At 43.2% G+C, this 16,876-nt stretch overlaps 2 protein-coding genes and 1 long non-coding RNA gene across 4 annotated transcripts in view; 2 read left to right on the top strand and 1 right to left on the bottom strand.

Annotated features, from left to right (window-relative positions):
• LOC117364683 (cytochrome P450 2C23-like) overlaps positions 1-7,933 on the top strand; it is a 64,979-nt gene extending 57,046 nt beyond the window's left edge. Inside the window, exon 9 of the mRNA XM_033954156.1 lies at positions 7,072-7,933. Coding sequence (XP_033810047.1) covers positions 7,072-7,253 — 182 coding nt within the window. The 3' untranslated portion in view covers positions 7,254-7,933. The remainder of the gene's footprint in view (positions 1-7,071) is intronic.
• Positions 1-16,876, bottom strand: part of LOC117364687 — a 238,090-nt gene that overhangs the window by 175,081 nt on the left and 46,133 nt on the right. The window lies entirely within an intron of this gene.
• LOC117364684 (cytochrome P450 2G1-like) overlaps positions 16,676-16,876 on the top strand; it is a 54,098-nt gene continuing 53,897 nt past the window's right edge. The window contains exon 1 of the mRNA XM_033954157.1: positions 16,676-16,858. Within this exon, the coding sequence (XP_033810048.1) occupies positions 16,676-16,858 (183 nt within the window). The remainder of the gene's footprint in view (positions 16,859-16,876) is intronic.

Here is a 16,876-nt window from a genome sequence, read left to right as displayed (position 1 = left end):
TTTTCTACCTTTGTTGACTGGATATTTACTTTTTTTCAATTGTGTTGGCAGCAGTCTCTGGTTTCCAGCATTTTCATTTTCGCTTTCTCCTACCATCATCTCTTTCCTCTCTCTCTCTCTCCCCTCCCCCCAGCCAACATCTGCCCTCTCTTTCCCCTGTTCTATCCAGAATCTGTCTTCCCCACTTCTATATAACATCTGCCCCCTCCTTCCATCCATATCTTCCTCTTGTCTGTCAATCATCCAGTATTGGCAACTTATCTTGTCTCTCCCCCATTTCCATACAGTATCTCCTGAACAAACTGGAGGACTGGGCGAATAAATGACAGATGAACTTCAATGTTGGGAAATGCAAGGTCATGCATATAGGGAAAAAGAATCCGATGTTCAGCTACCAAATGGGGGTATTAGTACTAGAGGGAAGTAACCTTGAAAGAGACTTGGGTATACTGGTGATACAACAATGAAGTCAACGGCACAATGCACAGCAGCCTCGAAGAAGGCAAACAGAATGTTGGGTATTATTAAGAAGGGTATTACAACCAGAACGAAGGAAGTCATCATGCCGCTGTACCGCGCGATGGTACGACCACATCTGGAGTACTGTGTCCAATATTGGTCACCGTACCTGAAGAAGGACATGGAGATACTTGAGAGGGTTCAGAGAAGAGCGACAAGAATGATAAAAGGTATGGAAAACCTTTCATACGCAGAGAGGCTAGAAAGGCTGGGGCTCTTCACCCTGGAGAAGCGAAGACTCAGAGGAGACATGATAGAGACTTACAAGATCATAAAGGGCATAGAGAAGGTGGAAAGGGACAAGTTTCTTCAGCCTATTGGGAACTACAAGAACAAGGGGGTACTCGGAGAAACTGAAAGGGGACAGGTTTAGAACCAATGCTAGGAAATTTTTCTTCACTCAGAGGGTGGTGGACACCTGGAATGCGCTTCCGGAGGATGTGATAGGACAGAGTACATTAAGGGGATTCAAAGAGGGATTGGACAAGTTCCTGAAGGATACGGGGATTGAGGGATATAGATAGAGGTAGAGATAGGACCATGAAAGGGTATAGATAGAAGAAAAATGAGGATTAAAGAGTTTTAGACAAAGGATCACTTACAGGTCATGAACCTGATGGGCCGCCGTGGGAGTGGACTGCTGGGCGCGATGGACCCTGGTCTGAACCAGCAGAGGCAACTTCTTATGTTCTTATGTTCTCTCTGTCCTTTCCATCTAGCATCTCCCCTTTCACTTCCCCTTTCCATCATCTCCCATCTGAGTCTCTTCCCCACATCATCTTCCCTCTTTCCCCCCTTCCATCCAGTATCTGCCCTCTGTCTTCCTCATTCCCTTCCATAAAGCATCAGCCCCCTCTTTCCCTTTTCATCAGTTTCTCCTAGTGTTTCCCTCTTCTATACAGCATCAGCCCCCTCTCTCTTTCCTTCCAGTGTTTTACTCTCTTCCACCTCCTCCCTCTTTCATCCATCTCCCTCCTGTCTCTCCCTTCTTCCATCCAGATCTATCTCCCTCTATCTATACAGCTTTTCCCCCTTTTCTCTCCCTTTCTACCCATATCTTCCTCCTGTCTGTCTCCCCTTCCATCCAGTGTTGACCATCTCTTGCCTCCCCCTCCCACTTCCATTCAGCATCTCCCCTTTCACTATCCCCTTCCATCATCTCCCACCTTTGTCTCTTTCCGACACCATCTGCCCTCTTTCCCCTCTTCCATGCAGTATCTGTAATCTGTCTCCCCCATCCCCTTCTATAAAGCATCTGTCCCCTCTCTCTTTCCATTCAGGGTCTCTATCACCTCCTCCCCTTTCATCATATCTCCATCCTGTCTCTTCCCCACCTGACACTCTGGTGGCTGCTGCTTCTTGTGTCATGCACCAAGAGCAGCAGTTCCCCTCCTAACTCCCATGGCCATCACAGCTGCAGCTTCTCTAAATGAGCAGCAGCAGTGGCAAAACATCCTTCCTCACTCTCCTGTGGAGCCACAGTCATAGTCTCAGTCCGCACAGCTGCCGGTCATACCCCTCCAGTGTCCTCTTCTGGTTCCGAGGTAGCGCCAGCAGCTGATCATGCTGAGGCTGCGAGTCTGGCCAACGGAAGCATGAAGTAGCCCAATTTGCTGCTGCTGCTGTTTGTGTGGAGAAGCAGAAGAAGTGGCCAGGATGGTGATGGGAGGGAGGTGGGGGGGGAGTGAAGTGCTGCTCCTGCTGTGCGGCAGTCCTAAATCACTGCCCAGGGTCTTCAAAAGCAATATGCAGCCACGCAGCTTAGAGGGAACATTGAATAGTTTTTCCCCTGTAATTCCATTTGCCCCAAAGCAGTGACCTAATGATTAGTGCAGAGAGTTGAGGACCATGGAAAGCCAGAGGCTAAATTCCACTTTGGCTTCTTGGGCAAGTCATTGAAGTCTCCTTTGCTTTTAGGTGGAAGCTTAGAAAATGCTACCTACTGTACCTGGATGTAACTCGCCTTGAGCTACAGTTGAAAAAAAAGCACGAGCTAAACCCAAAATCTCTTCCTCTTCCCTATGCGTCTTTATATGAGGCCAAATCAAAAATTAAAGGCAATTTTTAAACTATATGATAATCAGAGCTAGTAAAATGCAACATATGTACTCGTACATTGCCTGTTGGATAGTTCATCCACGCACAGTGCAATAGTTGTGTGGCAGCCATAAGGTCAGAAACATGGACGCTCCATTGCAAGATTGCACCATCATAGAACAATGAGCTTGTTTTTGGACAGAGGGAGTGGAAATGAGATGGCATGAAGAAGATCCGAGTGTTCTGGAGAGAATTGCTACCAGCAATGAGTCATGGGTGCATTACTGCGACCCAGGGAGCAAAAGACAAAGGCATGATGAAATAAAGGAAGCGGTGTTCACTTGGCTTCAGGAGCAGTAGAAAAACTTCTCTGCAGGAATGCAGAAGCTAGTTGAACGATACAACAAATGTGTGGAAAAGTGATATGTTCAATTGCTCAATTAAAGCCATTAAATATATTTTGGCTTTACTTTTTATTTACCCTGGTATAAATATGAGCATCTGCTAAAGAAATTATCACCTACCTTGCTGATACAGATACTAACACCTACTTTTCCACATGTGTACAAGTCTGCACCTAGGTTACATAAGTCAAGTGCAAGAATTAACATAATTCATAATCTGCATGAATACTTGTAAACTCTACCTGTGCTCTCCCAAACTCTGCCCTTGTATATGCCTATTAGCAAAGTATGTTCTATAATGTCAAATCATTTACTTTTACTCAATTGGTATTTTTGAACATGGCATTTACAAGAATATGTGGCTACATATAAGTGAAATGACTTTACAAAATTATCCCTGTGGGGGGCAATTCTATCCCTGGACATCCACATTTAGATACCCCTTATGTGTGCAATTTACAAATAGATATTAAAAGTGATTTAGCTGGCCATAAATGGCTCCAGGCTGGTTAAATTGTCTGGGATTATCTGGTCATTTTCATCAGCATTTAACCGATTAGCAGTGGCGTACCTAGCATATGTGACACCTGGGACCCATCATTTGCCTGCCTCTGCTTCAAAGTACTATACGGCCTGACCCCCAAGTACATAACGGACCTTTTCGCATTTTCTAATAACAAACTCAAGAGAAACACACACCCAAAACTCATTTCCCCTCCAGTTAGAGGCTGCAAAATGAAAAAAACACCACGAACACCTTCTCTCTCACCAAGCAGTCCTATGGGGCAAAGACCTAGACCAACTGCTTTCGCCCACTATATACGGGGAATTCAGGAAACGCCTAAAAACATACCTGTTCCAGAAATACCTAAACAATTGACCCGCTCTCCCTCTCCCTCCCCCCTCCCTGTTCCACCTGAATTTACAGCACTGTTATAAATATAATCTGTTATCTTCATCTTATCGTAACTTTACGTTGCTATTTATCCCCAACAGGTCCTGTCGGACATTACCTACTAAAATGTACATATTACATTTTCGCTCAGCAAATTGTATTTCTATACTATTGCCTCCTGAGGTCTCTGATCTCTGTATTTCCTCTGAATATCTACTTATTGTATTTCGCTGAATGTCCAGCACTCTTGATTGTAAACCGCTTAGAAGTCGCAAGATTGTGGCGGTACAGAAGAATAAAGTTATTATTATTATTATCATTTTTTGACACCCTGCCCCCCATCTATATGAAAAATATGATTTTTAGTAACAATCCACATATCGCACAAGATATGTACCTAGGAAAAGGCAGCATCTTAAACACTGCAGTGAGCACTAGAACACCAACACATACATTGTAAAACTAAACAAGCCAGATCCCGCACAGTCAATTGATCCTGCAGTCAATGCCAACTGAAAACTATGTCCTTTTCATACACACAGAACAGAGATACACCCTCGTCCAATATGGAATAATCACAAACTAAAAATAGAAATATGTAGACAAAAGTTAAACTAAACTGCCAAGAAACCAGACTCTGCATACAATGCAAAACCACAACACCACAAAAATAGTGACACGTGTCCCCTAATACTGTGCAAAATATAAAGACAGTAGATATAAATTTGAAAAAAACTGATACATAACAATCACCACTTTACAAATTAACAAATAAAAATTAAACAAATAATGAGAAATAAGAAAATACCATTTTATTGATCTAATCCATTTTTCAATTAGCTTTCTTTCTGTCTCTGTCCCCCTGTGTGTCTCTGTCTCTTCCCTGGCCCCCTGTCTTACTGTCTCTCTCCCTGGCTGTCTGTCAGTCTTTCTTTGTTTCTGTATCTTCTCCCTTCGCGAGTGTGGGGCAGTTGTAGGCGCGCATGCGCACACCTTCTGGCCACGGACATATGGAACACGCAGGTAGGAGTGCGCATGCGCCGCATAGAGTTTTATCTAGTCATTAAGCCTGTTACATTAACGGTGCTAGAATATATGTCTGTCTCCCTCCCACTGACTCTCTCTCTCTCCCTGGCCCCCTTTCTCTGTCTGTCTTTCTGTCCCTTTCCCTGCCCCTGTGTCTTTCTTTCTTTCTGTCTCCCTCCCTCCCGCTGTCTGTCTGTCATTTTTTCCTATTTCCCTGTGCAGCAGTATTTCCATCCCACTTCCCTATCCAGCAGCAACAGCATTTTCCTCCTATCCCCCCCCCTTTCCTGTGCAGAAGCAGTATCGGTATTTCCCTTCCCCTCCAGGTCCCTGTGTAGCAGTAGCAGCATTTTCCACCACCCCCCTTTCCCTTCTCTTACCGCGATCTGGCCTGCTCCGTTCGGCCCCTCCCCCTTCTTTTACTGCGTTGGCCTGCTTGATCTGGCCTGCTCCTGGCCCTCCCATCCGACCCTCCCACCACCGACAAACCTCCCGGCTCCAGCACGTAGGCAGCATTTTAAACACGCTGCTTCGCGGCCTTCTACTGCCGATTTCCTCTCCCGCGTCTGTCTCCGATGATGTCATCAGAGAGGCGGCAGAGGAAATCGGCAGTAGAAGGGAGCGAAGCAGCATGTTTAAAGTGCTGCCTACGCTGCTGGAGCCGGGAGGTTTGTGGAGGGTTAACGGGCGGAGCGGGGCTGCTCTCCACCACTCAGTTGCTGCCACTGGAATGCAAAGAGGGCCGCAGGAGCACTTTAAACACGCTGCTTCGCGGCCTTCTACTGCCGGTTTCCTCTCCCGCCACGGACATACGGAACACGCAAGTAGAAGTGCGCATGCGCGGCTTAGGGTTTTATTATAGAGATCGTAAAAAATAAAAGTAAATGAAGGTATGAGGGAAGGGAAAAGTATACCAAGAGAGGGTGTCGCTTCATAGAAGCTGTTCTTTTTGTGGGCTGATTTGCAGTTGTAAAGGGGTATTGTCAAACGCTATGAAATGCGTCTTGGAATAAGAAAGTTTTTAGTTTAGTTTTGAATTTATTGAGAGAATTTTCTTGGTGAAGGTGAGATGGCATGGCATTCCATAGAGTTGGGGCTGTAATGGAAAAGTTTGTATATCTGGTGTAGTAAAGTTACTTGATTGGGGGGGCCAGTCAATAAGTTCTGGTCTGCTGATTTAAGGGTCCATGGGGAGGAGTAAGGAATGATAAGTTTATCGAGAAAGGCTGGTGTACGTGTATGTTTAATTTTAAAAACAAGCAATACAATTTTATATGTAGTGATGTGAGATGGGTAACCAGTGTGCATCTCGTAGAAGGGGAGTGACATGGTCATATTTTCCTGCTTTGTGTATGAATTTGATCGCTGTGTTTTGGATAAGTTACAGACGACGTGACTCCTTTTGAATAATCCCATTATATAAGGAGTTGCAATAGTCAAGATGAGAGATGACTAATGAGTGGATCAGAGTTTCAATAGATGCGGTTTCAAGAATAGAAGTTAAGGAGCGGGTTAGGCTAATATCCTATAATGGAGTTTGGGTGTCCAAATGCTATTATTGAATAGAGTCTCACTTTGTGATACTAGGGCACCTTAATTAGACCTGCCAAGTTTCCTGTTATCAGTGGGAGTTTTCCGCTTTTGCAAGTCTTCTCCCATACTCCCGTAGGTCAGCCTCAATCTCCTGTTGAGAGCCCTCCATGACTAGCGGCAGCAGGAAATGCATCATAAGACATCATCTTCTGCTACTGCTAATCCTGTGACAACAGGAAATGACATTTTATGAAGTGTTTCCTGCTGCTGTTGGATGGGGAGGGCCACTCTTTTTGCCTTTGGCCGCCAATCGGCTGTGCCTGAGGTAGAACAATAGGCAGGCCAGAGGAGCAATGGGCGGAACAATGAGTGGAGTAGGGTGGGCCCTAAATCTCCCACTGAGAAGGTTGACCCTCTTGGCATTCTGCTAAATGGACATCACCATTTTACAATTTGCTCCAAGTGTGTAAATTTGTGCAGATTATGAAATGTACGCATACTTTTTACCAACTAAATGCAGGACATTTTTCACATAGCCAGATCTAAGTATGTAGTTCCCCAAATTAAACAGGCAGAGAGGGTGAATCTTCTTAAAATAATGTTCAGCATTCTCATCTCAAATTCATTTACATTCTTGCCACGTTCTTTCATGTACAGGTAAACGGATGTGCCTGGGCGAAGGTCTGGCCCGCATGGAACTTTTCCTGTTTATCACCACCATCCTGCAGAACTTTGATTTAAAGTCTGATAGTGACCTAAAGGAAAGTGACTTGAACCCTGAAATGAGTGGCTTTTCGAGGGTGCCGCGCCCTTATAGCTTCTGCCTTCTCCCTCGCTAAAGTAGCCTGTGGGATCTTACAGAACTATTTGAAGACTCAGCTGTGCTAAAGCAAAGAGCCTACATAGCACTGTCATACTGCACCCCCTTGCTTCTGAATGCTACATAGCTACATAGTTGGTGAAAGTTAATAGCAGAGAACAGGCCAGATTCAGCGAAGGCGCTGAAAATTAGGCACCGTGAAAAATCCATATTCAGCACTGTTTTATAAAGGGCACTCTGGGCTTAGCACTTTTTATAAAACACACTTAAAAAAATAGACAGAAAGAATTTATGGGCTTTAAAGTGTAGATATTTCCTGATTTATCACGAGAGACTCAAAAGCGTCGCCGTGAATTTCTAATGTTGAAGCCAGGTGTTACATCCTTAGGTGCTACCTTTTATTTACGACACCCCTGTAAGTGTATAGTGCATCACCGAACAGTTAAATATGTTTTCTTTGAACCTAGTCATTTGACTTTCTTCTTAGCGCTCTCTTGTTTGGAGGCAGAAAAATCATAAGCCCTAAGATTATTGATTAATCCCAGCAATCAGCCCTCCAGCTAACTTTAAGAGTAAGAGTGTTCATTTTGTTCAATTCTTTTCTTTGTTCTCGCTAAGGAATCTTGGATCCCATAATTTGAGGACTTGAGCATATTAGTTATAATTATTTTAATGTTGTTGAAATATTTCTTGCTTTATGTTGAATTACTAATCTTGCTTTCTGTACAAGTTATTCTTGATTGTATGATTTGAAAATCAATAAATATATTTAACAATAAAACACACTTAAAACTCAATTCTATAAATGGCACAAAAAAAAAAAAAAAATCAGCCAGACAAAAAACACACAAAATGCTGTCCTATAAATTGTGCTCAAAGTTAGGTACCATTTATAAAACAGTGCTTAGCACTGGAATCTGCACTTAACTTTAGGCATGAAGATTTACACCAACTAAACCCTGGTGTAAATCCTTGTGCCTATGTTACATAGGTATGGATCCCCCATATTGTATAACAGCATGCATGAATTACAGGAACACCCCTAATCCACCAATGACCCTTCCAGGGCCACTCCCCTTTTATGGAAAACCATACGTAAAATTTACAGGTGGATCCCAACACTTACAAATGCGTGCTAATTAGCACCAAAATTTGATTATTAGCATTCAATTATTGGTATGGGGCCTATGAATAAAAACTTTACCATGCAAAGAATTAATGGTAAAGGGCATAATGGGCATTCAGTCCCTCCCCCGCAGAGAAAGGAGGGACATCATGAAAGGTTCCTTGCCCCCTCCCCCCACACAAATCAACCCATAGAAATTGCCCCTGTTGTGGATCTGATTGGTCCAATAAAAAGACCTTTTAACTGCATTTTCAGTCTAGAGCCAGAACCTCAATCTGGACTTTAAGGGAGTCTTTGAAGTTAGCAATTAATTTTTTTTTATATCAGAGTTCTCATTTTTGGGGTCTTTGCCTGGTTTTCAGTTCTTGCGAGTCTTCTTATTTTTTCATTATTGCTTGTCTAGGACACCACTAAGGCAAGAACTGACCTTGGCCCTGACAGGTCGATTGGTGAGTGCTGTGCTCTATTCCAGTGATCTCCAACCTTTTTCGTGTAAAAGGCCACCCAAAAAAATTTCTAGCTTACACATACTACTAATTTTGTAAACCGCTTTGAAGTGCTTGTTCAGACTAGGTATTATACTTTTAAAAAATCATACTAATATTGATTATACAGTATTTCAACTATATATTTAAAAAAACTTATTTATGTTGGATTTTCAACAGTAACAAATTCCATAAATGAGACACCTGAGAAATTCACTTAAGAGATTGTTTGCATTTATTATGTCAAGTGGTCAAGATTGAAATTAATGCATTTACAGGATTTGAAGAGCATTTCAGCAAACTGAGGGCAGCAATGGAGGACTTTGGGGGGTGTCACGTGTTGGAGACTGCTTCTCTAAGACTTCGGTGCTGGCATATAACTCTTATTATTTTTTTTTTATCATGAAATTTTATTGGAAAATTTTGTCAAAATACAAAAAAGAAAAAAAAGGAATCCAATATCAACATATTAACATCAATATCAGCAGAGAAATGCATTATTTAAATATTAGGTACAAAAAGGATAGAAGAGAAACCATGAACAAGCAGAATAAGAATTCCTCTAAAATTACATTATAGGATATTACACCAGAGGGAAGGTCATAAAAGGGAAGGGAAAGAAGGAAAAAGTGACAGGATGGGATATATTGAACCAAAAGAGGTGCCTGTAGGAGAAGGAGAAGTTATAGGAAATTTGCAGTACATAGTAATATAGGGTCAAAAAGAACAACAATTTATTATTTTTATAACGCTACCAGACAAACAGTGCTGCACATTGTACTGTTCCTGCTCAGAAGAACTTACAATCTAATTATGACACACACAGGATAAAAGGGGAGTCTGAGCTTGGTGCTCATGAAGGGAATTAGAGGGGGCTGAATATTCAGAGGCAGGTGTCTGGCTAGGAGTGGTTCCTAGCTGGAGAAGTGCTGGTGGGAGGGATATTCAGCAATACCAATTGGAAGATGCAGCTGAATATTTCCTTTGACCTGGGCCCCACCCATTTGGGGCTTAGGCCAACCCAACAGCAGCACACCTTTGCTCAGTGAAAAATGAAAATGCTCTAGGTGTGGCATCAGTCAGCTCAGGAGAGCTGCTACTGTCTCTTGATCTGGTATTTATTACATTTGTGTTACATCTGTCTCTTATATTCTGTATATACCCAAAGTGGATTACTGAAAGAAACCTAAGAGTATACAATAGAACAGAGCTACCCTGTTCCAGTTCTTGAGACAGTGCACGTAAATCCCTCTTATGTTATGCATGGTGATTCTAAATATCTTGAAGAAAACCTGGTCTGCCTGTGAACCTTGAGGGATGGAACTGAGTAGCTCTGTTAACAGAGCAATCCTATAATATCACAGAGTAGAGAATCCCAATAAATTACCATAGTATAGTAATAATTTTCTATTATATTTTAACCAAATACAGAATACAAATTAGAGAATGACACGGTGACCGTTTCCCGCGGTTAACCTGCCGCAAGAGCAGTTAAACTGCAGGAAAGGGTACAAATGTGATGTGTTTACTGTAGGTGTGGAGACAAAGCTGTTTACCGCTCCGCAGGAGCAGTAAAAGGCTTTGATCCTGCGGGGAACCCCCCTCCCACGATCATAGCTCCAGTCGTGATGCTGAAATCTGACGAAAAGGGATATTAGAATGATGCTCTGCGGCTTTAAAGAAGAGGTTTGCAGCACTGTTTGACAACAGAAAGGTCTGTACCTCCTTGGCTCTATTTATGTTGATGAAACTTTCAAGTGGTCTCTTCCACTTTATCTCCAAACAGCGCTTCACCATAAGCAAAGAATATTGGCTAGGCGATCCTGGACAGCAGGATCCAAGTCTGAAATGTGGAGTCACGCTTGATGTCACATTGTTATGGATAATGGTGAAGCTCTTGAAGTCTTATTGAATGCATCAAAGGCCTATCTGGTCATGAATGTTCTAGCTTGTATAAGGTGAATGAGTTGTTGAAAATCCAGAAGATGATCTGCCAGGATATATTGCTAAAACTGATTGTTAAAACACATGCGGATTGTGAAAAATTGTAGGAGGACCTTAGGAAACTGGAAGACTGGGTGTCCAAATGGCAGATGAAATTTAATGTGGACAAATACAAAGTGATGCACATTGGGAAGAATAACCTGAATATCAGTTACCGGATGCTAGGGTCCACCTTGGGGATTAGCGCACAAGAAAAAGATCTGGGTGTCATCGTAGATAATATGCTGAAATCTTCTGCCCAATGTGCGGTGGCAGCCAAAAAGCAAATAGGATGCTAGGAATTATTAAAAAAAGGACGGTTAACAAGACTAAGAATGTTATAATGCCACTGTATCGCTCCATGGTGCGACCTCATCTGGAGTATTGCATTCAATTCTGACCTCCTTATCTCAGGAAAGATATAGTGGCGCTGGAAAAGGTTCAAAGAAGAGCGACCAAGATGGTAAAGGGGATGGAACTCCTCTTGTATAAGGAAAGACTAAAATGGTTAGGGCTCTTCAGCTTGGAAAAGAGACGGCTCAAGGGAGATATGATTGAAGTCTACAAAATCCTGAGTGGAGTAGAATGGGTACAAATGGATCGATTTTTCACTCCATCAAAAATTACAAAGACTAGGGGACACTCGAAGTTATAGGGAAATACTTTTAAAACCAATTGGAGGATATTTTTTTTCACTTAGAGAATAGTTAAGTTCTGGAAAGCATTGACAGAGGATGTGGTAAGAGAGAATAGCGTAGCTGGTTTTAAGAAAGGTTTGGATAAGTTCCTGTAGGAAAAGTCCATAGTCTGCTATTGAGAAAGACACTGGGGAAGTCACTGCTTGCCCTGTATCGGTATCATAGAATATTGCTACACCTTGGGTTTTGGCCAGATACCAGTGACCTGGATTGGCCATTGTGAGAACGGGCTACTGGGCTTGATGGACCATTGGTTTGACCCAGTAAGGCTATTGTTCTTATGAGACGTTGCACCAGTCATATAAAAAGTCATATAAAAGTTATAATTCAGAACACGGCTGATGAGCATGAACATAAGAAGTTGCCCCCGCTGAGTCAGACCAGAGGTCCATCTTGCTCAGCGGTCCGCTCCCACGGCGGCCCATCAGTTCTTGAAAAGGCAGTGGCCAAACCTGTCTAAGGGGTGCCCTTCTTTACCTGGTGGTGCACTGGCGTGTGCCCTTCTCTACCTGGTGGTGCACTGGCGTGTGACCTGGAACTGGAAGAATTCTTAAGCACAGATTGAATAAGGAGGGGCTGGTGCTAAAGGTTATCCTAATGAAACACAGGACAAGATTGTACCATGTAGAGTGAGTCAATTAGTCTAGGAGCCACTGGAATTTGTAATGGGGTCTCCCGATTTTTAAACATAGGGCTCCTTTTACAAAGGTGCATTAGTGCCTTAACATGCGGAATAGTGCGCGCTAAAATGCCATGAGTGTTAGCCGCTACCACCTCCTTTTAAGCAGGCAGTAATTTTTAGGCTAGCGCGCACACTAAAAACACTAGCACACCTTAGTAAAAGGAGCCCATAGTCTCATGTGAAAAGGGAGTTTGAGAAAGGCTCTAGGTACTTCATCAAAATCTAGAGCATCAAGTAATGCAGCTTGAGGGTCAGGGTTAAACTCTAGATCGACTGGGAGAGCTTAAGCTAGCTGTTTAATAAATGTCATAAAAGTTAAATTCTCTAGTAGAGATCTTCTTCTGGGAGATGGTGGAAAAGGGTCAGAAGTAATCCCATTAAGACTCTGGAGCAGATAACTTGTGTTCAGATCCAGTATGCATCGACAAATGTGAGTTCAAATCAGCAATTCTTGGAGATTTGCAATGAGAGGAAGGAATCTGGCACTGTGAAATATGATGCTTATTGGAGTGTCAAGAAGAACTTCTTGTACGCCCATAATACCGGTCAGTTGAAGAAGTGAAGAAGATGTAGAGCTTTGGTACCAGGAATGTAGAGATCTTGATTTTTGATGAGGAGAATGAGATCTGGTACCATGAGGCCTCGAAAAACCATGCTCAGATTGGACAGGCAGTGGAGATGGATGAGTCTGCAGCATGACAGCCAGCTCCTTCTGAAGGAGCTCCCAAAGTTGGTCCAGTACAGATGGTGCTGGTACCATGTGTAGAGAAATCTGTACAGATGGCATAGCAGGGTGTCAAAGCATTAGCGACCTCAATGAACAGGCATGCCTCAGAGGTTACACAGCCCTCATCGATGGAGAGCGCTGCTTGCATCGATGTTTTGACTGCATTGACTTACTCAATGCTGATGAAGGCTGTGATGCATGGTGTGAAGGGGAATAACATTTCTCAGCTTGTTTTCTCTGATGGCTATATCAAATCAGACATCGAGGGTGGTGTTTATGCTGATGTCAGTACTGGTAGAGCAGCAGGATCCATTGTGGAAGATACTGACATTGAGGAAGTCCCATAAAGATTTTCCTGTTGGAGCCTTGGAGCCGTCAGAGAATGTGACTTAAGTGTGGACATCATGTACAAGAGTCCACCCAATGGTCAGGGCCAAGGCACTAAAGGCATCACTTATAGGTCAGTGACCAAAATGGTCCTGTTGCACCGAGTGCACCTCTTAAAACTGCTAGAAAGCTTTGACATCGAAGGAAAAACAGCCATAGTGAGGTCAAAAGAAGCAATGTTTACCAATGGTAGAGGTACATGTTCCTTCAAAAATGACTTAATACCTGTCGATATGTACATGTTTCGGCCAAACAGGCCTGCTTCAGGAGTCTTAAGAAACTACTGAGTTATAGCTATACATGAAGAAGGTCATGGTACTACTCAAAAGAATCCAGAGAAGAGCGACTAAAATGGTTAAGGGGTTGGAGGAGTTGCTGTACAGTGAGAGATTAGAGAAGCTGGGCCTATTCTCCCTTGAAAAGAGGAGACAGAGGGGATATGATCGAAACATTCAAGATAATGAAGGGAATAGACTTAGTAGATAAAAACAGGTTGTTCACTCTCTCCAAGGTAGAGAGAATGAGAGGGCACTCTCTAAAGTTAAAAAGGGATAGATTCCGTACAAATGTAAGGAAGTTTTTCTTTACCCAGAGAGTGGTAAAGAACAGGAATGCTCTTCCAAAATCTGTTATAGGGGAAAACACCCTCCAGGGATTCAAGACAAGGTTGGACATGTTCCTGCTGAACCAGAACAAACGCAGGTAGAGCTGGTCTCGGTTAGGGCACTGGTCTTTGACCTGGAGGCCACCGCGTGAGCGGACTGCTGGGCTTGATGGACCACTGGTCTGACCCAATAGTGGCAATTCTTATGTTATTATGTGTTTTGATTAAGTGAATAGTCTTTCAAGACAATGCTACGTTGTAAAAACTTCGGCAACAGTGCTCAAAGCCAAAAAAAGTCCCGGGCATTCGACTTTGAGCACTATTGCTGAAGTTTTTACAATGTAGCATTGTCTTGAAAGACTATTCACTAAATCAAAACACCATCTCTTATAACCCAGTAGTTTCTTAAGATTTCTGAAGCATGCCTGTTTGACCAAAACATGTATATATCGAGTCATTGAGTTATTGGATGAATAAAGTGAATTGAACATTGAATGAGTAGAAGGACATTTTTATAATAGGTTGTGGTCCTCAGTCTGATTTGGACAATTCCACTCTTTGTTTTATGCATCTATAATCCGCGTGCTTCCGTGATCCGTATGTCCGTGGCCGGCAAGAGTGCACATGCAAACTTACAACAGCTCGCACTCACGGTCTGGCTGGCTCTTTAAAGTTTTTTTCGGTGCCGGCTCACCTGCTCCGCCTTCCTCTTCCTGCCAGTCTCAGCCGGACTCACTCCTCCCCCCCTGGCAGCCCTGAACCTGTTCCTCCGTTCCCCGCCCGACGGGCCGGTGAGTGCTGCGCCAGGGGCAATGCAGGTGGAGACTATCGGCGGCGGAGCCGGAGGGAAGGGGGGGTGGGAGGCACGCGAAGCTGCAAGTCGCCGACTCCACCCCCCCCCCTCTCTCAAACCGCACAAGGACTGCCGTTGACGAAATTTGCCCCACCGTTCCTTCCCTTCCTCCATCAGGTACAGTTCAGCTACGCCTATGTTAAAAGCAGCTGCTTTGAAATTGGAGTCCTGCCGCCACCGTAACACGTTCCCTCTGCCGCGGTCCCATATGTCAGAGAAGGGGCGGGACCAAGGCAGAGGGGAACGTGCTACGGCAGTGGCAGGCCTCTGATTTCGATGCGGCTGCTTTTAACATTGGTGGAGCTGCACTGCACCTGATGGAGGGAGGGAAGGAAAGGTGGTTGTGCGCTGTTGAGCCCCTCTGCACGCGCCCAAACCAAAAAAGGAGCCAGGACTCTTCCCCACCCGGCGCAGGCAGACCCGAAAAAACGGCCCTACCGAACAGACCCGCGAGCAGGGTTGCCATGGAAACCTAACCGGAATTACATGCAGTCGGCAAGGGTCAGTGAGAGGGGATCAGGAGCTAAAGAGAGATTGAAAAAAACAAACAAACAGTGCACAAGTAGAGAGAGACACACAGACAGTCACAGAAGGACAGGGGGCTAGAGCAGAGATGCTTGTAGGGAGAAAAAGCTAAGCAGTAATGTTACAGTTTGAGAGTGCAGACTGAGGAAGAAAGCAGAGACAGCGCTACACAGGGAAATGGAGGGAGGAAAGAGACAGAAAGAAAAATACAGACAGACATAAATTCTAGCACCCGTTAATGTAACGGGCTTAACGACTAGTTTGTTATATCACCTTTCAATCTACAGTAACATCAAGGTGGTTTACAGTAATCCAAATAAAAATGGAAAGACAATCTAAAACCATTCAATATAAACAAACAATCTTAAACCTAAAACCTTCGTTGTTTCCCTCTATGTACTTTTCCCATATTGCATTGCAAATTTTGCCTCCCGTTGTGAACCTACTTGTGTCTTGTTTATTTCCTTGTCTAGGTTTATTACCCCGTTTGCTTTATTATTTTTTTATCAGTTTTTATTCCAGTTTTTATTACTGTAAACTTCTTTGATTTAACAATTTTTGTTTATAATTCCAGTATATCAAATAAAATAACTGTAACTGTAACCACTGCTAGGTGAATATTGAACAGTCATATTATAAGTTTCCATAACCACATGTGAAATGTGTGATTATTTATATACACAATTCTTTTTTATAATATGATAGCAATACAGATAGAACTTATGCGGGAAGCTGTCAATCAGCTTTACTAAGGGCTCCTTTTACGAAGGTGCACTAGGGCCTTAACGCATGCAATAGTGCGTGTTAAATTCCAGAGCATGCTAGCTACCACCACCTCCTTTTCAGCAGGCAGTAGATTTTCAGCTACCGTGTGCTATAACGCACGATAATTTTGTGCATGCGCTAAAAACCCTAGTGCACCTTCGTAAAAGGAGCCCTAAAATTTGGAGTTAATTACAGAGTTAAGTTAACATGATGGCTGTTGAGTTAACTGCTTATTAATTTCATTTAAAATAAATATTTAATAGACAAGAGCACATTGCAATTGGTTTATGTTAAGTTGGAGCTCTAAGGGAGAGAAAGGGATAGTAGATGACATGGATAGACAGACTAGATAGGCCATATGGTCTTTATCTGCCTTCATTTTCTCTGTTTCTAATAACAGTGTGAACCATATACGATCAACAGTTATCTGTCCAGATTATTCACCAAATAATCATCATCAAGTTTTAGGTTTGATAATCCAGTTCACAGCAAGATTGCGTAATCAGGTTCCACCTATGCCAGAAGTCAAATTAATTTGCATGAATGCGCTTGGGTATTGAACAATTCTCAGCTACCGAGACAGGAACATGTTCAACATAGTTAAAAATGGAGTTGGTAGGAACAAGCACATTCCTTCTGCTGCTATGTCTCGCCTCAATGATATTAAGCACAGTTCTGAAGAGGATGAAGCAAGGTGTTGGCAAACTACCACCTGGACCCACTGCTCTTCCCTTGCTAGGAAATATCCTGCAGCTGAAGGGTAAAGAACTCTTCCGCTCAATTCTGAAGGTACATCGTCCTATTCTT

Source organism: Geotrypetes seraphini, chromosome 8 (assembly GCF_902459505.1).
Source record: "Geotrypetes seraphini chromosome 8, aGeoSer1.1, whole genome shotgun sequence".
In the NCBI taxonomy this organism is placed as follows: domain Eukaryota; kingdom Metazoa; phylum Chordata; class Amphibia; order Gymnophiona; family Dermophiidae; genus Geotrypetes; species Geotrypetes seraphini.
Note: the sequence above shows the minus strand (reverse complement) of the source record. Positions and strands in the feature narration are given on the sequence as shown.